This window comes from Gorilla gorilla, chromosome 4 (assembly GCF_029281585.2).
Source record: "Gorilla gorilla gorilla isolate KB3781 chromosome 4, NHGRI_mGorGor1-v2.1_pri, whole genome shotgun sequence".
In the NCBI taxonomy this organism is placed as follows: domain Eukaryota; kingdom Metazoa; phylum Chordata; class Mammalia; order Primates; family Hominidae; genus Gorilla; species Gorilla gorilla.
This window is the reverse complement of record NC_073228.2, coordinates 152,119,893-152,143,296: the sequence shown is the minus strand read 5'-3', so window position 1 is coordinate 152,143,296 and position 23,404 is coordinate 152,119,893. Positions and strand designations below refer to the sequence as shown.

The 23,404-nt window shown below is 37.3% G+C and overlaps 1 protein-coding gene across 2 annotated transcripts; it reads right to left on the bottom strand.

The window, feature by feature from the left end:
• Positions 1-1,542: 1,542 nt before the first annotated feature.
• On the bottom strand, positions 1,543-19,016 carry SPINK13 (serine peptidase inhibitor Kazal type 13). 2 transcript variants are annotated; one of them, XM_055387404.2, is made up of 5 exons: positions 18,980-19,016; positions 17,720-17,822; positions 13,474-13,514; positions 5,620-5,747; positions 1,543-1,792 (listed from the first exon to the last, which is right to left on the bottom strand). In XM_055387404.2, the coding sequence occupies exons 2-5, from the start codon at positions 17,787-17,789 to the stop codon at positions 1,744-1,746; spliced, it is 288 nt and encodes a 95-aa protein (XP_055243379.1). In that variant the 5' UTR covers positions 17,790-17,822; positions 18,980-19,016; the 3' UTR covers positions 1,543-1,743. The 2 variants fall into 2 exon arrangements, with proteins under 2 accessions (XP_055243379.1, XP_055243380.1); XM_055387405.2 differs by having other exon boundaries at positions 13,474-13,511.
• Positions 19,017-23,404: the final 4,388 nt, after the last annotated feature.

Sequence of the window (23,404 nt, the reverse complement as noted above, 5' to 3'; positions counted from 1 at the left end):
CTTGTCTTGTTCCAGACTTAGAGGAAAGGCTTTTAGTTTTTCCCTGTTCAGTATGATACTAGCGGTGGGTCTCTCATATATGACTTTTATTATGTTGAAGTTAGATGTTAACATTTTATGTATACTAAAAAATGTCTGGGCTTGGATGCCTATACTGCCTTTGTAACCAGGGAAAAGGCTCTGGTTTCCAGTACAAATAGGCTTTAGGAAAGGATCTTTGCAAAAGTGAAAAATCTAGGGAGTCTGTTTTCCTTTGATACATTGTTCTTTAATTTATCATTTGGCTTATCTCAGAGAACAGAAAACATAATGCCAACCGTGTAAGAGAAGAGGAAATGTATTATTACCTATAAAAGAAAAGTCAAAGAGTAGATCTAATTTAGGCATGGCATGGCTGGAGACAGAAAATCGATGCCATCAGAATATATCTTCCCTGTATCTCTTGTTTGTGTTTGCTCTGCTCTTTAACTTCATTCTTAAAGGGGCTCCCATTTGTTCTTACAAGATTGCTGCCTGTGGCTCTGAGGAAACACATTACAGGAAAAAAGACTGATAATCTTTCTCTTAGGATTTCTAGGTAAGGACCAGAATATCAATGGATCTGTTTTACGTCATGTGCTGTTGCCTGCACTAATGTCTGTGACCAAGGGACTTCCATTGGTAGATGTGCATAGGCCCAGATTATGTGTTCCACCCCAGATCATGATGAAGTTAACACAAATGAAGACACAACCTTGAGGGTTGGAGTAATCACAAAAAGATAATTGAATTTTAGTTTCTAGAATATAGATGACTGGATATAGAGACATCGGCAAAACATGTCTACTCTATTTGACTTTTTTAATCGTTAGTTCCCATACTAGCTACTAACAACACTCATTGTTATTGCCAGCATATTTCTTCTACTATCTGATGTAAACCTATAGTGGATTTTCGAATCCCAATCTTGCTAACAAATGGAGGAGCCATAGTGTATTTCATCAGGATATTCAATATATATAAGTCTAGATAGCAGTAAAGTGGATGACTTACTATTTTGTATAAACAAGACAGTAAGTGGAACCAAGAAAAATTTAAAGCCACTATGGCCAGAGACACTGATAGTGAATGTGACCCAAAATTATAGTTAATCAGTGGCAAAACTGAGGGCAAAATTCATATCTCCTTATTTCCATACCAGTGTCCTTTCTTTCTTTGAGTAGGAATCATCCAGTAGCCTAATACTCCTCCTCTCTCCATGGTATTTTACTTCTCCAACCACAGAAAGTATAACATCCATTTGCGAACGGTGAAAAATAGCACTAGACCTGGGTAACTCAGTGATTCCTTCCTTTGGACTCTGTCTTTTGTAGGAAGGATATTTTCTCTTTTGCTCCTTGTCTTTTAATTATATTAGTGGGGTAGGGTTTAATTCTGCAGATAGGCCTGCAATTGGTGGTAAGTATAATTTTAGGCAGTGTTAAGCCCAACTAGTGAAGAGAATTTAAACTACCCAAAATGGGAGTAAGATGACTTAAAACAATCAATACACAGAAATGAATATCAGCTCTTTTGTTGTTTATTTGTAACAAATGTGATATTTGGTTCTTGTCAGTTTGATTCCTTCATTTTTGTCTCTCATTTTGTTTGACGTTTAAGTACAGCATAGGGATGTTATTTAATTTACATCCTCACACTCCAAAAGAAATACTATTCTGAATTAAGTAGAAAAAGAATAAGCAAGTGTAGTTACTCCAGTACCCATTAATCACATTTTCCGTATTTTTCAAATTTTATACGATAATGAAATTCCCTAAAGAGAAGAGAAAAAAAAGAAGATTAGTGTCATAAGGAAAGTGAACATTGGTATTGAATGTACTTTTCCTTATCTTCTAAAAGAGGTCCTGAAAAGGGAGCTGCTTTTAAATTCCCTTTACATCCTTCTTTTTTTTTTCATTTTTGTTTGTTACCACTATAATTTGTACATTCTTTCTTCATGTCTTGATTATTCAAAAGGTGTCCTATGACATTTTTTATGTAGAGTTTTTCATCCCCTAACCCATTCCCATCTCAATACCTTTCCATTCAACATAGAAATACCAGATTTCTTTTTACCAAGAGGTAAAAGATAACCACAGCAATAATGCTATGCATAATTCACGCAATTCGCTCTGTGCTCAAATTTTTCACTGTTTTCACACTGTCCATTGATTGTAGTCTATTCCCCTTACTTGGGTATTTATGTTTCACAAAAGACTAGCCTCTGCATTATTTTCCGTCTTTACATATTACTATTCTCTAAATACATAATGTTCCTTTCAGCATCATATTTGTATTACATCTCTAAAGACACTGCACACTTATTTGATTCCAAGTGTTTTCCCAAACAGTTGGCACTGTGTAGATTGAACAATCCATTTTCTTTTTTGTGTTCCATTTCTTTAAAACTCCTTTAGCCCTCTCATTCTTCAAGAGACTTCCCACACCAACCCCTATAATCAGGTTCACCTTTGATATATATCTAATGCACTTATTTGGTTCAGGAATTGCAAACATAAATGCTTGGAGCCTAGTGGGTAATATAAGTAAGTGATGTGAGCCACTTCCATCACAAAAGAGAGAGGAAGAACTATGGTTGTTTGGAACACATGATCTCCATTTGAACAGGGAGCTACTATGAGGCAGCTGTTGCTTATTTATTGCCTGAGAAATCTTTGCTTAGTATCACTAAGCAAGTTTGAAATCTGTATTTGTGGGTAAATTCTATCAATGATTTCAAAACGTATTAAAACATCATTTTTGTCCAACAAAACCAAGGTTGCTTTCTATTCTCATCAACTTTGTATGCATATGTTCTTTTTGTCAAATAAGACCACAAGCTTTTTAAGAGTATAGACTGTTTCATGTAATGTTCTCTTTTCTTAGCATATATTACCAGAGTGCTAGGCTGAGTAGGCTTGAGGGATTCATTAAGGACAGTGAATATGACTCTATAAATTCTAGCCAAGTCTTGGATTCATCATTGTTTTTCAAAGATTTTACATTGTTCACAAGTGGCAGATATCTCTGAGAGCAGTGAGTCCAATTTGCCAGGGCTTTTTCCTCAAAACACTGCCAAGAGCAGAGACCAAGGAATTACCCTTCTCCTCCCATTGTTCAAAAGAGCATTAGGACTATTCTTCTTGCCCCGAGATATAGAAATGGCATGAAAATTAAGTTTATACATTCAGGTCATATGGAGAATTAAGCAAATATGCATGTCACTGCACCATTCCTGCCATTGGAATTAATTTTCTGTGTTCCAGAATAAGATATGTTTGATATGAACTGTGCTCCTATTGGCTACAATGTTACTGAACGGTTTTTAACTATTTTAACCAGCAGGGCTCTTCATTTATTCTTAGACTGAGAAATAAAAACTAGAGTGGTCACAGTACATCTCTCAGAGTTACAAGGTAGAAAGGAAGGAAAGAAGGAAAGAGGGAGAGAGGGAGGAAGGAAGTAAGTAAGGAAGGAATTACTACACCAGGAATTATTACCAGCTTCTGGAGGATGACCTAGAAGCCCAAGGAAGGAAGAAAGAAGGTAGGAAGGAAAAATGGAAGGAAGGAAGTAAGGAAGGAAAGGGAAGGGAAGGAGGGAGGAGGAAGGAAGCAAGAAAGAAAGGAAAGGGAGGGAGGGAGGAAAGAAGGAAGGAAGGAAGGAAAGAAGGAATTGATGAAGGAAGAGAGGAAGGAAAGGGAGGGAGGGAGGGAGGGAGGAAGGAAAGAAGGGATTGTTTCTTTAACCTCATCCCCATTTTTGCCAAGGAGATCTGAGGCCTGATCTTTGAGCTGCTAACACCATTCCGTGAGGTTACAGCCTCCTCACATTTCCTAGATGAGCCTGAAAGGAATCTTAGAATGATCTTTGTGGGAAGTTGTGAAGTAATAGTCTGGCAGATCACGGCCCACACTGTGTGTGTGTTTGAATCTATGTGATTTTCCAGAGGCCAGGGCATTATGAGCAAGACCCTCTTACACTGCTCTTTTTAGTAGTGTGTGTACAAACACCACAGAGTATAACAGAAATATTACATGGAAGAGCTACAAAGACATTTCCAAGTCTCTTTTCTGACTATCTCATTTCTAAGAAATCAACAGTAACCGCATTAGGAAGGAAGGATAATGTAACTTAATTATTCTATATAGTCTGGTATCTCGTTCATCTTTTAATGAGAACAGTAGAGCCAACAGTAGAGACCTGGTTAACTTACATTTTTACATTTACATTCTTTTTCTTTAAAGGACATTTCAATTATCCTCTGAAATGGAATAATCCTCATTGAAAGGCAGCATGATACTAGAAGCTCATGAGGATTATTTTCAAAGAAAGCTGTGCAGAAGAGATGGCTCAGCAGGCTTGGCATGCTCAAACCAGCTCCTGGGAGATAACCTATGAGCCCTTGGAATAGTCTGTGCAATAGGGTATGTTTGTATATCCAGGACCTGGGTCTGCCAAAGAGTTTATGCTAGCCATGAAATTTATAATGAACACCTGTTGTTGTTTACCTAGGGTCCTGGAGCACTCCATATCAGTTTGATCTCTGGCTGGGAAGGAGCTGGAGATTAAGTATTTAAGATCAGCCATGTAGGTATTCTGTGCCTACCTGACTGACCCCCATTAAAAAGTCTGAACACCAAGTCTTGGGTGAGCTTCCCTGGTAAGCAATACTTCATGTGTGTTGTCATGGTAGCAGGGAGAATTAAGTATCGCTTCTGTGAGTCCACTGGGAGAAGACAGCTGGAAACTTGTGCCTGCTCTCTCGGGGACTCCACCTCATGCATCTTTGGTCTTTGCTGATTTTAATTTGTATCCTTTCATTATAATAAACTGTTACCATGAATATAACGGCTTTTCTGAGTTTTATGAGTCCTCCTGAATCCTCAAGCCTGAAGATAGTCTTGGGGAACCTCAACAGAGATCTCACAGGTCATGAAGAAGTTAACTGACAAGACACAGGGCTGATTTGTGAAAACAATTTTGAATGGAGCTAAATATACATTGTAAGGAATATTATTAATTCTTTAGTCTAAATTTCCTACTGAATTTATTTGAAAGGCAAAAACAATATGAAAAGTTGACTGTCAATTTTTATGCATGTAAGACCACAAAATCCCTTTGCTACTCGTGTGTGTATCTATACCTGCATCTATGTTTATACGTTTGTCTATGTCTATAGCTGCATCTGCATCTTTTTCTACACCTCTTAATAGCTACCAAACACTGATAGGTGCTATTCATAGGTTTGTCAATGTGACATATAAAAAAAGTTCAGTGTTTTTTTAAATAACTAGATTTCCATTTATTGCTTGAATATAATCTACAGATTACCTACAAATATAATCTCTGTACAGTTCTCCCAGAACATTATGTAAGCCTCTTTTCTTTTTTAAATGATTCAACTTTGAATACTAACTAAATTCTAGGAGACTTTCTTTCTTCACTCTGTCTATAGTCTGTCTCCAGTTTTTGTAAATAATGAGGCTATTTTTTTTAAAAAAGTATGCATCAGTAAAACCCAATTCCTTGACTATGTTTCTTTGAAATTTCTGTGAAGAAGTAGAGGGAAAAAATAATGGCATTTTATTCTGAACTTACCTCTGTTCAACACAAAAGAAACACTCATTCTGGAAAGTGTGGCCATTTGAGGCACAAACAGGTGCTGTCACATTGGGGCAGTCTGCATTGTAATCAGGGTCCAGTGGGATATACATTTTACATCGGGGCTGCAAATACATGACACCATAAAGTGACAAATAATACACTCTCTCCCATCTATTTCTTCCTGTCACTTCTGCCCAACTTAAAAATAATATTAAATCATACCAGTCAATTGATCTTATCAAGGATTCACTGTTCTGTGGCCTTCTGTCAGGCCAGTTTCTTTTTCTGATTGTAGTGTCCCCACCCATCCTATCATCTCTTCAAGTCATAACCATTTTAATATCCCTGTTTAACCTTGAATGCAAAGTTTTCACTTAGCCTTCATGTTTCAGTTCCAGTAGGATGTTTATGAGTGGAGATACTTATGTGTTTGTGAACTTCTAGAGGACAGACCTCAAGTGTCATTGGTCAGAATAAGGATTTTGTATTAAAACTTATTAAAACTGCAGGCAAGATAGCTGAATAGGAACAGCTCTGGTCTGCAGCTCCCAGTGAGACCAATGCAGAAGGTGGGTGATTTCTGCATTTCCAACTGAGGTACCTGACTTATCTCACTGGAACTGGTTAGACAGTGGGTACAGCCCACGGAGGGTGAACAGAAGCGGAGTGGGGCGCCACCTCACCCGGGAAGTGCAATGGGTCAGGGAACTCCCTCCCCAGCCAAGGGAAGCCATGAGAGACTGTGCTGTGAAGGACAGAGCTATCCAGCCCAGATACTATGCTTTTCCCAGTCTTTGCAACCTGCAGACCAGGAGATTCCCTCAGGTCCCTACACCACCAGGGCCCTGGGTTTCAAGCACAAAACTGGGTGCCCATTTGGGCAGACACTGAGCTAATTGCAGGAGTTTTTTTTTCATACCCCAGGGGTGCTTGGAATGCCAGGGAGACAGAACTGTTCACTCACCTGGAAAGGGGGCTGAAGCCAGGGAGCCAAGTGGTCTTGCTCAGCAGGTCCCATCCCCACAGAGCCCAGCAAGCTAAGATCCACTGGCTTGAAATTGTTGCTGCCAGCACAGCAGTCGGAAGTCAACCTGAGACACTCAAGCTTGGTGGGGGGAGGGGCGTCCGCCATTACTGAGGCTTGAGTAGGTGGTTTTCCCCTCACAGTGTAAACAAAGCCACTGGGAAGTTCCGACTGGGTGGAGCCCACTGCAGCTCAGCAAAGCTGCTGTAGCCAGACTGCCTCTCTAGATTTCTCCTCTCTGGGCAGGGCATCACTGACAAAAAGGCAGCAGCCCCAGTCAGGGGCTTATAGATAAAACTCCCATCTCCCTAGGACAGAGCACCTGGGGGAAGGGGCAGCTGTGGGTGCGTCTTCAGCAGACTTAAACGTTCCTGCCTGCTGGCTCTAAAAAGAGCAGTGGATCTTCCAGCACAGTGCTTGAGCTCAGCTAAGGGATAGACTGCCTCCTCAAGTGGGTCCCTGACCCCCGTGCCTCCTGAGGGGGAGATGCCTCCCAGCAGGGGTCTACGGACACCTCAAAGAGGAGAGCTCTGGCTGGCATCTGGCAGGTGCCGCTCTGGGACAAAGTTTCCAGAGGAAGGAGCAGGCAGCAATCTTTGCTGTTCTGCAGCCTCTACTGGTGATAACCAGACAGGGGCTGGAGTGGACCTCCAGCAAACTCCAGCCAACCTGCAGAAGAGGGGCCTGACTGTTAGAAGGCAAACTAACAAACGAAAGCAATAGTATCAACATCAACAGAAAGGATGACCATGCAAAAACTCGATCTGAAGGTCTCCAACATCAAAGACCAAAGGTAGATAAATCCACAAAGATGAGGAAAAATCAGCCCAAAAAAGCTTAAAATTTCAAAGCTCAGAAAGCCTCTTCTCCAAAGGATCACAACTCCTTGGCAGCAAGGAAACAAAACTGGATGGAGAATGAGTTTGACAAATTGACAGAAGTAGGCTTCAGAAGGTGGGTAATAACAAGCTCCTCTGAGCCAAAGGAGCATGTTCTAACCCAATGCAAGAAAGCTAAGAACCTTGATAAAAGGTTACAGGAACTGCTAACTAGAATAACCAGTTTAGAGAAGAACATAAATGACTTGATGAAGATGAAAAACACAGCATGAGAACTTCATGAAGCATACACGAGTATCAATAGCCAAATCAATCAAGCAAAAGAAAGGATATCAGAGATTGAAGATCAACTTAATGAAATAAAGTGTGAAGACAAGATTAGAGAAAAAAGGATGAAGAGGAATGAACAAAGCCTCCAAGAAATATGGGACTATGTGAAAAGACCAAACCTACGTTTTATTGGTGTACTTGAAAGTGATGGGGAGAATGGAACCAAGTTGGAAAACACCCTTCAGGATATTATCCAGGAGAACTTCCCCAACCTAGCAAGACAGGCCAACATTCAAATTTGGGATAAACAGAGAACACCACAAAGATACTCCTGAAGGAGGGCAATCCCAAGAGATATAAATGTCAGCTTCACCAAGGTTGAAATGAAGGAAAAAATGTTAAGGGCAACCAGAGAGAAAGGTCGGTTTACCCATGAAAAGAAGCCCATCAAACTAACAGTGGATCTCTCTGCAGAAACTCTACAAGCCAGAAGAGAGTGGGGGCCAATGTTCAACATTCTTAAAGAAAAGAATTTTCAACCCAGAATTTCATATCCAACCAAACTAAGCTTCATAAGGGAAGGAGAAATAAAATCTTTCACAGACAAGCAAATGCTGAGGTATTTTTGTCACCACCAGGCCTGCCTTACAAGAGCTCCTGAGGGAAGCACTAAACATGGGAAGGAAAAACCGGTATCAGCCACTGCAAAAACATACCAAAATGTAAAGACCATCAACACTATGAAGAAACTGCATCAACTAATGGGCAAAATAGCCAGCTAGCATAATAATGACAGGATCAAATTTACATATAACAATATTAACCTTAAATGTAAATGGGCTAAATGCCCCAATTAAAAGACACAGACTGGCAAATTGGATAGAGTCAAGACCCATCAGTGTGCTGTATCCAGGAGACCCATCTCATGTGCAAAGACACACATAGACTCAAAATAAAGGGATGGAGGAAGATTTACAAAGCAAATGGAAAGCAAAAAAAAAAAAAAAAAGCAGGGGTTGCAATTCTAGTCTCTGATAAAACAGACTTTAAACCAACAAAGATCACAAGAGACAAAGAAGGCCATTACATAATGATAAAGGGATCAATATAACAAGAAGAGCTAACTATCCTAAATATATATGCACCCAATACAGGAGCACCCAGATTCATAAAGCAAGTTCTTAGAGACCTACAAGGAGACTTACACTCCCACACAATAATAGTGGAAGACTTTAACACCCCACTGTCAGATAGATTGATGAGACAGAAAGTTAACAAGGATATTTAGGACTTGAAATCAGCTCTGGACCAAGTGGACCTAATAGACATCTACAGAACTTTCCACCCCAATCAACAAAATATACATTCTTCTCAGCACCACATCACACTTATTCTAAAATTGAACACATTATTGGAAGTAAAACACTCCTCAGCAAATGCAAAAGAATGGAAATCATAACAAACAGTCTCTCAGACCACAGTGCAATCAAAGTACAACTCAGGATTAAGAAACTCACTCAAAACTGCACAACTACATGGAAACAGAACAACCTGCTCCTGAATGGCTACTGGGTAAATAACAAAATTAAGGCAAAAATAAAGATATTCTTTGAAACTGATGAGAACAAAGACACAACATAACAGAATCTCTGGGACACAGCTAAAGCAGTGTTCAGAGGGAAATTTATAGCACTAAATGCCCACAGGAGAAAGTGGGAAAGATCTAAAATCGACACCTTAACATCAAAACTAAAAGAACTAGAGAAGCAAGAGCAAACACATTCAAAAGCTGGCAGAAGGCAAGAAATAACTAAGATCAGAGCAGAACTGAAGGTGATAGAGACTCAAAAACCCCTTCAAAAAATCAATGAATCTAGGAGCTGGTTTTTTGAAAAGATTAGCAGAACAGATAGACTGCTAGCCAGACTAAGAAGAAAAGAGGGAAGAATCAAATAGACACAATAAAAAATGATAAAGGGGATATCACCAGCAATCCCTCCAGAATACAAACTACCATTAGAGAATACTATAAACATCTCTATGCAAATAAACTAGAAAATCTAGAAGAAATGGATAAATTCCTGGACACATACGTCCTCCCAAGACTAAACCAGGAAGAAGTCGAATCCCTAAATAGACCAATAACAAGTTCTGAAATACAGGCAGTAATTAATAGCCTACCAACCAAAAAAAGCCCAGGACCAGATGGATTCACAGCTGAATTCTACCAGAGGTACAAAGAGGAGCTGGTACCATTCCTTCTGAAACTATTCCAAGCAATAGAAAAAGAGAGACTCCTCCCTAACTCATTTTATGAGGCCAGCATCATCCTGATACCAAAACCTGGCAGAGACACAAGAAAAGAAAATTTCACACCAAGATCCCTGGTGAACACTGATGGGAAAATCCTCAATAAAATACTGGCAAACTGAATCCAGCAGCACGTCAAAAAGCTTATCCAACATGATCAAGTCGGCTTCATCCTTGCGATGCAATGTTCATTTAACATATGCAAATCAATAAACACAATCCATCACGTAAACAGAACCATGACAAAAAGCACTTGATTATCTCAATAGGTGCAGAAAAGACCTTCAATAAAATTCAACACCCCTTCATGCTAAAAACACTCAATGAACTAGGTATTGATTGAATGTATCTCAAAATAATAAGAGCTATTTATGACAAACCCACAGCCAATATCATACTGAATGGGCAAAAGCTGGAAGCACTCCCTTTGAAAGCCAGCGCAAGGCAAGGATGTCCTCTCTCACCACTCCTATTCAACATAGTATTAGAAGTTCTGACCAGGGCATTCAGGCAAGAGAAAGAAATAAAGGGTATTCAAATAGGAAAAGAGGAAGTCAAATTATCTCTGTTTGCAGATGACGTGATCATATATTTAGAAAACTCCATCATCTCAGCCCAAAAATTCCTTAAGCTGATAAGCAACTTCAGCAAAGTCTCAGGATACAAAATCAATGTGCAAAAATCACAGGCATTCCTATACACCAATAATAGGCAAACAGAGAGCCAAATCATGAGTGAACTCCGATTCACAATTGCTACAAAGAGAATAAAATACCTAGGAATACAACTTACAAGGGATGTGAAGGACCTCTTCAAGGAGAACTACAAACCACTGCTCAAGGAAATAAGAGAGGATACAAACAAATCGATAAACATCCCATACTCATGGATGGAAGAATCAATATTGTGAAAATGGTGATACTGCCCAAAGTAATTTATAGATTCAATGCTATTCCCATCAAGCTATCATTGACTTTCTTCACATAATTAGAAAAAGCTACTTTAAATTTCACATGGAACCAAAAAAAAGCCCATACAGCCAAGACAATTTTAAGCAAAAAGAACAAATCTAGAGGCATCACACTACCTGACTTCAAATTATACTACAAGGCAACAGTAACCAAAACAGCTGTATAGACCAATGGAACAGAACAGAGGCCTCAGAAATAACACCACACATCCACAACCACCTGATCTTTGACAAACCTGACAAAAATAAGCAATGGGGAAAGGATTCCCTATTTAATAAATGGTGTTGGGAAAACTGGCTAGCCACATGCCAAAAACTGAAACTGGACCCCTTCCTTACAATTCACACAAAAATTAACTCAAGATGGATTAACGATTTAAATGCAAGACCTAAAACCATAAAATCCCTAGAAGAAAACCTAGGCAATACCATTTAGGACACAGGCATGGGCAAATACTTCATGACTAAAAAACACCAAAAGCAATTGGCAACAGAAGCCAAAATTGACAAATGGGATCTGATTAAACTAAAGAGCTTCTGCACAGCAAAATAAACTATCATCAGAGTGAACAGGCAACCTACAGAATGGGAGAGAATTTTTGCAATCTACCCATCTGACAAAGGGCTAATATCTAGAATCTACAGGAAGTTTAAACAAATTTATAAGAAAAAAACAACCTCATCAAAAAGTGGGTGAAGGATATGAACAGACATTTTTCAAAAGAAGACATTTATGCAGCCAACAAACATATGAAAAAACGCTCATCATCACTGGTCATCAGAGAAATGCAAATCAAAACCACAATGAGATACCATCTCACACCAGTTAGAATGGCGATCATTAAAAAGGCAGGAAACAGGCCGGGCGCAGTGGCTCACGTCTGTAATCCCAGCACTTTGGGAGGCGGAGGCAGGCAGACCACGAGGTCAGGAGATGAGACCATCCTGGCTAACACGGTGAAACCCCGTCTCTACTAAAAAATACAAAAAAGTTAGCCAGGCTTGGTGGCGGGTGCCTGTAGTCCCAGCTACTCGGGAGGCTGAGGCAGGAGAATGGCGTGAACCCGGGAGGCGGAGCTTGCAGTGAGCCAAGATCACGCCATTGCACTCCAGCCTGGGTGACAGAGTGAGACTCCGTCAAAAAAAAAAAAAAAGAAAAAAAGGCAGGAAATAACAGATGCTGGAGAGGATGTGGAGAAATAGGAATGCTTTTTCACTGTTGGTGGGAGTGTAAATTAGTTAAACCATTTTGGAGGACAATGTGGTGAGTCCTCAAGGATCTAGAACTAGAAATACCATTTGACACAGCAATCTCTTTACTGGGTATATACCCAAAGGATTATAAATCATTCTGTTATAAAAACACATGCACACATATGTTTATTGTAGCACTATTCACAATAGCAAAGACTTGGAACCAACCCAAATGCCCATCGATGATAGACTGGATAAAAAAATGTGGCACATATATACCATGGAATATTATGCAGCCATGAAAAAGAATGAGTTCATGTCCTTTGCAGGGACATGTATGAAGCTGGAAACCATCATTCTCAGCAAATTAACACAGGAACAGAAAACCAAACACCACATGTTCTCACTCATAAGTGGGAGTTGAACAATGAGAACACATGAACACAGGGAGGGGAACATTACACACTGGAGCCTGTTGGGGGAGCGGGGCCAAGGGGAGGAATAGCATTAGGAGAAATACCTAATGTAGATGACAGGTTGATGGGTGCAGCAAACCACCATGGCACATGTATACCTATGTAGCAAGCCTGTATGTTCTGCACATGTATCCCAAAACTTATTAAAACTGAGAATAAACCCTGGATTTACCACGGTTTAGCTTTGTGACTTTGAACACATGGCAGGTATTATTTTACTTAATGATCAGAGATATATTTACTCAATATTTTATTTGACTATAAAGATATTTATTTTACTAAAATATTATATTTTAAAGCTTGTGCTACATGGGAGACAATCTAAGTATGGAGAGGTCTATGTGCAAGGTCACATAGAATCCTTCTATTCTGCTTTACCTCCATGAAGATTTATTTATTTATTTATAGACAGGGTTTCACTCTGTTGCCCAGGCTGGAGTGCAGTAGTGCCATTATGGCTCACTGCAGTTTCCAACTCCTGGCCTCAAGTGACCCTCCCAACTCAACCTCCCATGTAGCTGGCTACAGCCTTGCCCCACCACACCTGGCTAATTTTTGTATTTTTTTAGACACAGGATCTTCCTATGTTGCTCAGGCCGACCTTGAACTCCTGGGCTCAGGTGATCCTCCTGCCTCAGCTTCCCTATGTTCTGGAATTACAGGCATGAGCCACTGTGCCTGACTTTCCATGAAGTTTTAGATCTCTCATGTCTGGAGAGTGATTAGACTAGAATTATAACCTAGAACTGAGAAATTTAAATTTACCTTAGGCCACCTAGTGAAGTCACGTTTATTGAAAATTCCTGCTAATAAAGAACAAACACAGTAAGTTAAAGGAAATAGTTCTCCATGGGATATAATATCACCTACTGAAGTCACTGATTGAATAATGTAAACTAATTTAATTACTCATTTACAAAAATGTATACAAAAGAATTTTAATAGCAATAGAATTTGCAGTAACATTCCTTTTTAAATTACTTTATCCACTTTTTCTTTTTCACAGTATTGATTTTATTTATAAATTTGCTGTATCAGTGAGGAAAGAGTAAAAACTGAGGTTGTATATATAACTTAAAATAATTGTATTTATTTATTTTCACTTTTGTTGGCTTTAGCTTCCTCTTCACTGCAATTGGGGTAATTACATGCATTTTTAAAATTTAAAAAAGTAAATATGATATAGTAAGTAATGTATCAGGCCAGTTCCTACCAAGATGCTGAATTAAAGTGGGCACAGTTATGATAAGAAAACTGAGGGAGTTCCCTGGCTTTCAGGATACTGACTTTATGGGTTGGTTGTATGAGGGGTGCTGGTGTTGCCTGGGACAGAGGGTGACTAGCTGCCTGTGGGAAAATGAAATAAGAAAGTACTTATTGTATTCTGCTCTTACTTATCTGTCACTGTTAAGTGATATTTAAAATATCATAGAATATTCTGACTTTCCAAAAGTTAGAATTTTCAAAAGGTAAAAGAAAAATTCTGCACGATATTTAGAAATCTTCCCACAAAGAAAAGACTACTAACCTTTCGAGGAATAGGTCTTGCTGATTACATGTACACTCTTTCAGAGAACAAAAAAGATAGAATGCTTTTATCTACTACTGAAAGGTCAGAATATTTTTATGACAAAAGTAGCTGGATATAGTTATAAGAAAAGAAAAATAAAGGTCTTCATCTAGTAAAAATGAAACAAAATTACATGTATATACTGCACATCATACATAAGAATTAACTCCAAATGAATCAGGATTTAAACATAAAAAATAAAACTATACAATAATTAAAATGACATAATTCCTTTTTCATCATAAAGATTCATTAATCTAAATAACAGAAAACACAGATGCATTTTTTTTTTTACTTAAAAATAAAAACAACTTCCTGGCAAAAAATAAACGTATACAATCTAAAAAGATTTTTGATAAAGGGCATAATTTATAAAGAACTCATTAAAATTGAGGGAAGAAAAAAATAAGAAACCTAATTGAAGAGCAGACAATATGCATGCAAATATAATTTACACAAGCATACATACTCAAAAAGATACAGAAATGACCCTTAAATCTCTAAAGGAAATTCAGCCTTACTCATGCTAAGAAAAATGCTAATTAAAACTATATGGAAATACCATTTATCACGTATCAGATTAGCTGTTGAGAAAGAGGTTCCTGGTGGGAATCCAAATTGGAAGAATGTTTATGAAGTAAAATTTGGCAATATTGAACAAAACTATATTTGCATTTACAGAATTCTTATTCCATGCTTTTGCAAAATGAAAGCCTACAAATTAGAGTTCGATGTATAAATGACTTTTTTGTCTTTAGAATAAGAATATATAGTTCAACTAATAGATTCAAAGATAAGTTGGGTTAGTTCCATTCCTCCCATTTTGGTATAAACATATTTTTCTTTTAAAATATGGTTTAGTTAATTTGTTAAAGACAGACCTGAAGGTTCTGTACTTGTGATTTCTGGTGTGGATCCTGAGAACAGGAAGTATTGACATCCTAAAGGTCTGACATTTTCATAACAGATTGGCATAAAGATAAACAAATAGATCAGTGAAAAGGATAGAGTCCAGAAATATAGGCATCTAAGAAGTTCAAAAATATACACTTCTATGGACAAGTGCTCTTTGGCAAAGGGGAAAGAACAATTTAGTGGAAAAAGAATCATCCTTTCCACAAACCATACTAAAACAATTGGGCTTCTGGAAGGAAAACAAAAAAAGAATCTCACTTTATATATTGCACCATCATCTGAAACATTTTTTATTATCTAATATTTTTTAAATTTTAATTTTCTAATGAAAAGTTATTAGTTCATGCAGTAACTTTGGAGAACCATCTGGCATTATCTTCTATTATAGAAAATTCACACACATTGTAGCATAGCAACTCTACTCTTGCTGTATACTCCAGATATATACCTAAGAGAAACTCTTGTTCACGTGCATCAAAAAACATGTATAAGAATATTTCTACCAGCTCTGCTCTTAACATCATAAATTTGTAAGCAAACCAAATGTCCATCAACAAAAGAGTAATGAAATTAGGGTATAGTCGCACATTGGGATATTATTCATTGATGTGATATTATTCATCAATGAAACTAAATGAACAACTGCACACATGAATATTTATAAATTTAAACAATATGTAGGAAAAATCAAATTTCAAAAGATGAAAATATTCTCTTCATATAATATTGAATTACAAAGGCCTAATAATAGGCCAGGCGTGGTGGCTCACGCCTGTAATCCCAGCACTTTGGGAGGCCAGGCGGGCGGATCACGAGGTCAGGAGATGGAGACCATCCTGGCTAACATGGTGAAACCTTGTCTCTACTAAAAATACAAAAAATTAGCCGGGCGTGGTGGCGGGTGCCTGTAGTCCCAGCTACTCGGGAGGCTGAGGCAGGAGAACGGCGTGAATCCGGGAGGTGGAGCTTGCAGTGCACTCCAGCCTGGGCGATAGAGTGAGACTCCGTCTCCAACAAAACAAAACAAAACAAAAAGTCCTCTATGACAAGTTATATAAATGTTACATAAATGTTAAAATAATTATAAAAATATATTTTCCATGATGTGTATAAATAAAAGACTATATTAAAAATAAGAGCATGAGAAGAATGGACACAAGATTTAGAATGACTGAAACTGAAGTAAGAATTTTGGGAAAAAATAAATTTAAAAAAATATGTAGAATTGTGTTTTTCTTGGATGAAGATAGACAAGAGAATTGGTTGATTGAATACTACATTATTGGATTTGAACTTTTGTCAGTAGTCTAGATTTTTGCAGGAATGATATATTCATGGTGCTTTTTGATTGAACCCAATGAAATTTATTGAACCAAGTATTGTGATTAATCCAATTCTATCCAACTGAGGCATATTTAAAATAAGTATATTACAGAGAACCTACACATAGCAGGCAATCAATTGATAATAGCTACATTTTTAAACATTCATTTACTAAGCATTTACTTTGTACCATGTATTTAAGGATGATCTGGAAATGCAAACATGAGGTTATAGTGTCTGCTTTACTAATCTGTAATTTATTTGCAGGTGTACTATTTTCTTATTGCTGTTGTAATGAATTCTCACAAACTTAGTGACTTAACAAAACACAAATTTATTATCTTACAATTCTGGAGGTGAGAAGTCCTAAAGTCAAGATGTCAGCAGTGATGCATTCCTCCTGGAGTTTCTAAGGAAGAATTAATTTCCTTACCTTTTCCAGCTTCTACAGGCTGGCTGAGTTCCTCGGCCCATGGCCCTTTTACTGCACCATTCTAACTTCTGCTTCCATTGTCACATCTTCTCTGACTTGGGCCCTCCTGCCTCCCTCTGATAAGAATCCTTGTGATTATATTGTTCCACCTGAATAGTCCAGTATAATTTTTCAATCTTAGGATCCTTAACTAAATTACATCTGCAAAGTCCCCTGTGCCATGCAAGGCAACATATTCACAGGTTCCAGTGATTAGGACTTGGATATTTTGGGGAGGCATTATTCCATCTATAATTAGCAGGTAACATAGGTTTTGTTTTTATACATTCATGATTTTTACTACTGAACTCTAAAGACACATGTCAACCCAACATCAATCACAGAAGTAGCTTTTTTCATTGGCTTATTTTTCATTATCATATTTATCATATCATTTATCATATTTGAAATCCATAAGAAAATGCATCATTTTTTCTAGGAAAAGTGATAATTATACTGGATATTGCTTACAATAAAAAAATCACAATTTTCTCTGCTCTAGAGGATTTCTTTTGAATTGACAGAATAGACACGAGGTTGTGACTCCACCACGTAGAAAACAAGTCTGGTTTTTCTATTTAAGAATATACATTTTAATTATACCCAGTTTGGACTGCACTGGCTTACATTTCAGCAAAATATTTCCCATAAAAGTAAAAAATTACTCGTTTTCTTTCCTATAACTTTAAGAAAATCAGAATTTATCTCCCAAAACCTCTTAGGTTACTCACCTGAGAAAGCCACATGTGTCAAAGTAGAGCATACCAGGAAAAATATAATCTTGTGGGGAAAGGCAGCCATTTGATCTCATATAAGACTCTTCTTTGATAAGGCCTGTGAACATGCCCAAGATTGTTTGTTTTTAGTTTCCCGCACAGCTAGCTTTTCCAATGTGAGAGAACACAATACCCTAAGGTGATACCATTCCTGTACACTTGCCCTGGTGATTCTTATACTGACCTGGTCTCCAGGAACTCAGGCCTGAGAGAGCCCTTTTGCTTTCAAGAGGAAGATGAAAAACATAAAAAAAAGACTTTTTTTTTTCTGCCAAAAACTAGCTGACAATCACAGTTCTGGCCTGGAAGAAAAATTAGGCCCAAGATTCATCAGGGCTGACTCAAAGTCTATTACCTATACATAGGTTCACCCTACAATTATCTAATTATCTCGCTGTTAATTACCTAAGCTGATGCCTTCTTGTTAGTGAATACCGACATGTAAAGAATTCATAAGAATTCTGAGGTAACAGGTGTAAACTGAGGGCTGTCCTGTACAATCTTGGACATATCACCCTATAACATGTGATTCCCTGAGATGGACCAGTTTCTCCCACACTTAAGCCCTTTATTTCCCAGCTAAATTTATCTTTGCCAGGTCAGTCACATGGGCTCAAATATAAAGAATGGGTTAAAAATGGAATTGTTGGTCATGCTTCATAAAAATTGTGTATACCTTCCCTGATGCAAGAATCAGAAAAAAAAACAAAAAACATATGACATATGACCTTGAATTGAGTGAGATGCTAGAAATCAGAGTTTGGAGTTAGAGAGATGTCAGTTCAAATTCTTGGTTTAACGTCTCTGATAAGTGCAGGCCTCAGAAAGTATGACCTCCATAGGACATTGAAAGAATCAACTGGTATTAATATAAGTAGAGTTTAAACATATTAAATTGACAATTTGTTTAGCCCAACTTTTCTTTGCTAGGAGTGAAATATTTAGGCCCAGGGAGAAGATACCTTCCCAGTCCATTTCCTTAACTTGCTCACGCCCTACTCTATCCATTCTGTCTCCTTTCAAAATTGTAGCAGGGGCATAAAGAGAAATGAAGGAGAACCATAAATAAGCGTGACATTTTCTCTACTTTAATATGCAGAGGAAACAAAAGGAGGGTGTTAGAGGAAAAAGAGGGAAACCCACTGACAGAGAGGAAAGCTGAAGAGATCCCACCACTGACTTGGACTAAGGAGAGAGAAGTCAAAGAGTAGTTACCTGGATGAGGTGGCTGAATATGGGCCTGCTCTTGTCACTTTGGATGTCACAACTAGCCTTGAGAAGAGCTGCTGTTCCAGGAGTCTGTCACAGCTAGACTTGATAAGAGCTGCTGTTCCGGGAGTCTGTAGCCAAGGACGTACAGCAGTGGAGGCTGACTCATCGCATAGCTGAGTGACCAATTTCTTGGCATGAGTTTACTTTAATGGCTGTTTCTGAGTTTGATCCCTCTCCTGAACCAACCCCTCTGATGTGTCCTGTTCCAGCAGGAAGAGACAGACCTGGAGGTTCCGTACTTGTGATTTCTGGTTGTGGATCCTGAGAACAAGAAGTACTGGGATCCTAAAGTTCTGACATTTGCAAAGCAGATTAATGACCTACCACATTCCAGATCATTTGGTGATTTTGTGTGTGCGTGTGGGTGTGTGTGTGTGTGTGCCAAATTCAAGGTGGTCCCAGCCTTTCTAGTCTTCTCTAACCCTTCTTCTCAGAAGTCGCACCTGTTCTGTCTTTCTAGGATATAATTTTTTTTCTATTAGCCTGGGTAACACCCCAACCAATAAAGTTTGCAATATCCAAGCCTCCTAATTTCTCTACTTATTAGCTTATATTAAGCTTCAGCATGAGCAAGCCTAAAAACTCGCCATTATCTGGAAAAGTTCTATTTCACAGGCTTTAATCTCTCCTAGAGTAGTTAGCACTCTTTTGTGGCTTTGTGTTCCTGTACTAGCTTGAATTCCACAGTCTGACGTTAATAATTAGCTCCTTAACACGTCCATCCTCTCTTGATGTCCTGCTCTCTATTTTTCCTTCTTTCTTCCAAGTTGGGATAAATTCAGCTTCTTATTTTCCTGCTCCAGACCTTGGTTGTGGAGAAAGATAGAAAAAGTTCCATACAGGGGACTCTGTGATCCTGCTAACATCGTTATTTACCTAAGCTCTTTAGACTCCAGTGAAAGCTTCTTATTTAATGTCATGTTCCTACTTTATGCCACATGTCCCATACCATTTTGTTTTATGCAATTTATTTCCACTATCTGATCCCATTCCACCCACATGACTTTGAGTGGAAAACTTCATCTCTTCATTGCTGAGTAAACAAACTTCAGGATGAACAAGCCCTGTCCACTATTTTCCCTTTTACTTTAAAATTCTGGAATTTTTATAATCTATGTTTTTTTCCTCTGTTTTTATTCTTCACTCCATATCAACTTACCTAGGGATCTACACCTTCATTCATTCTTTTCATTCTGTCGGCACCTGGCTATGGAGTTTACATTTCTCATCATATTTACTCCTCATAATAATCCTATGAGGTATATACCACTCTGAGTCTTGTGTAAGAGAAAAAGAAACTGAGATAGGGATAACTCAAAGGGATAATTCATTTGCTGAAGCTACCAACTAGCTACTAACCATGCTAGAATGGACAGAGATGACATTCATGCCAAAGACCATCTTGACTTGCTATCTCTACATTTGCTCTAAGTTTAGAAAAAAAAAAATCCCTTCAATTTATCCTCCAACAGTCTTCTTAGAACCTTACCATGGATGCCTTGTATAACACATTTCACCTTTCTGGTAAAAAAAAAAAAAAAAAGTACCCCTCTTCCTTTCATTAAATCTTGCTTTTCCCAAAGCCAGTGATTTTAATCTCTTCAAAATACTGCCTTCTAATTAATTAGAATATAGGCTCTGTTAAGGAAAAGGCCTTGCCTGTATCTGTTAATAATTTTTACCTTGTAATCACAGTGAAGAGCATTGAATTTGCCACATGGTAAGTATTCAGTAAATAAATAGATATAAGGTGAAATAAAGTAGTCCACTCATCCTTTTTTTATTTGGTTGTTTAATGTGTTCTTGGATATTTTTAAAAATGTGTTTTCACAGATGTAATTTAGAGACATTGTATCTAGTCCACCAAAAAAAAAAAACACCTAATTTTGATGAAGGAGTCACATAAATTTTGGAAAAGTAATATTTTTATAATATAGTTCCTTTATACATGAATATGATGGGCCTTCTTTTTGACTTGCAGGGTAGTTTATCCATTTTATTTATATACAGATATTACCTCAATGGTGGACACAAATCCAAATACAAATCTGATCTTGTTGCCCTACTCAAGTCCTCCATTGGCTCTTCATTGCTTATATTATGGTACTATTATTTATGGTAATAATACTCGGGTATGACAAAAGTAACATTTTACTTTGTGTAACTGAAATCAACTTGTTCATTTTACTTAAGGATAAAGTTACCCATTATTTTCCCCCTGAATAGAAACACACACACAATATTCCTTGCATACTTTTCATGTATGCAATGTTGCTTCCCTTCACCCTCATTATTTCTAGTGTTTTTATGCACATATATTGATTATAATGTTTAATCATTAGTAACCTTTCTTTTACAGAGAAAATGAGAAAGTAGATTGTTGTGATTTATCTGTCATATATAAGAATTTTATAGCAGATTAGCAAATTTTATAAATATGCTGTAATAGTGCAATTTTTCAATGTGGAAAAAGATCACATTTAGTAATTAATAATATTAATATTTCTATAAAAATTAGAAGCCAAAATTATATGAGCTCAAATTTAGGTTTAGCAATGAATGTTTCAGTAGTTTCTTAGCTAGAAATGATCTACGTATTTAATAAATATCCATTACTTAACATAACTTTCAACATTTTTTCATGTATGTATTGGCCATTTGTGTGTCTTCTTTTAAGAAATCTTTATTCAAGTCCTTTGCCCACTGTTTAGTTGGTTTATTGTTTCCTTGCTATTGATGTGTTTGAGTTCCTAGCATATTTCAAGTTTTAGTCCCTTATCAGATATATGATTTGCAAATATTTTCTCTCTTTCCATGTCACTTCACTCTGTTTTGTTTTGTTTTGTTTTGTTTTGTTTTGTTTTGTTTTTCTGTGCAAAGCTTTTTAGTTTGGTATTATCCCATTTGTCTATTTTTGCTTTGGCTGCTTGTGATTTTGGGGTTACACCCAAGAAATTATTGTCCAGATCAATGTTATGGAGCTCTTTCTTCCCCCTCTGTTTTCTTCTAGTAGTTTTAGTTTTTGGTATTACATTTAAGTATTTAATGAATTTTGAGTTGACTCTTGTATAGGGGATGAGCTAAGGATCCACTTTCATTTCTGTGCATGTGAATATCCAGTTTTCCCAGCACCATTTATTGAAGATACTGTTCTTTCCCCATTGTAGATTCTTGGCACCTTTGTTGAAAATCATATATGTGTGGGTTTATTTCTGGGCTGTCTATCCTATCCATTGTTTAGTGTGTCTACTTTTATGGTAGTTCCATGCTGTTTTGATTACTATAGCTTTGTAATATATTTTGAAATTTAATAGCATGGTTCCTCTAGCTTTGTTCTCTTTGATCAAGATTGCTTTGGCTCTTTAAGGTTTCTGTTACTCTATATGAATTTCAGAAATTTTTTTCTACTTCTGTGAAGAATGACATTGGAATGTTGATAGGGATTGCTTTGCATCTGTAGATTGATTTGGGTAATAAGGATGTTGCAACAATATTAATTCTTTGAATCTATGAACATGGGACATTTTTTCATGTACTTGTGTTTAATTCTGTTCATCAGTGTTTTATAGTTTTCAGTATACTTATCTTACACTTCTTGTTTAAACTTACTCCTAGGTATTTTATTATTTGTTTTATGCTATTGTAAGTGAGATTATCTTAGTTTATTTTGTGCTGCTATAAATAAATTATAAAGAAAATAATTTATTCTCTAATGGTGCTAGAGGCTGGGAAGTCTAAGATCAAGGTACTAGCATCTAATGTGGGCCTTCTTACTCTTTCTACATCCTCACATGGCAGAAGATGTATGTATAAAAGTGAATGAACCCATTCCCTGAAGCCCATTTTATCATGGCATTAATCCATTAATGAGGACAAAACCCTCATAACCTAAATACCTCCCAAAAGGCCACACTTCTCAACATGGTTACATTGGGGATTAAGTTTTCTACACACAGTTTGGAGGACACATTCAGACCATGGCAGTGATTATTTTCTTGATTTACTTTTTAAACAGTTTGTTGTTAGTATACAGAAACACTACTGATTTTATATGTTGACTTTGTATCCTGCACCCAACTTTACTGAATTTGTTTATCAGTTTTAACATTTCTTTTGATGAAGTCTTTAGGGATTCTATATATGTAATAATGTTGTTAGCAAACAGAGACAAAAAACAGAGACAAAAAAATTTTACTTGTTTCTCTCCTATTTGGGTGACTTTTATTTCTTTTTCTTGCTTAATTTTCCAGTTAGGACTTCCAGTACTACATTGAAAATAAATGGTTAAAGTGAGAATCGTGTCTTGTTCCTGATCTCAGAAGAAAAGCTTTCAGTTTTCACCATTGAGTACAATGTTAGCTGAAAACA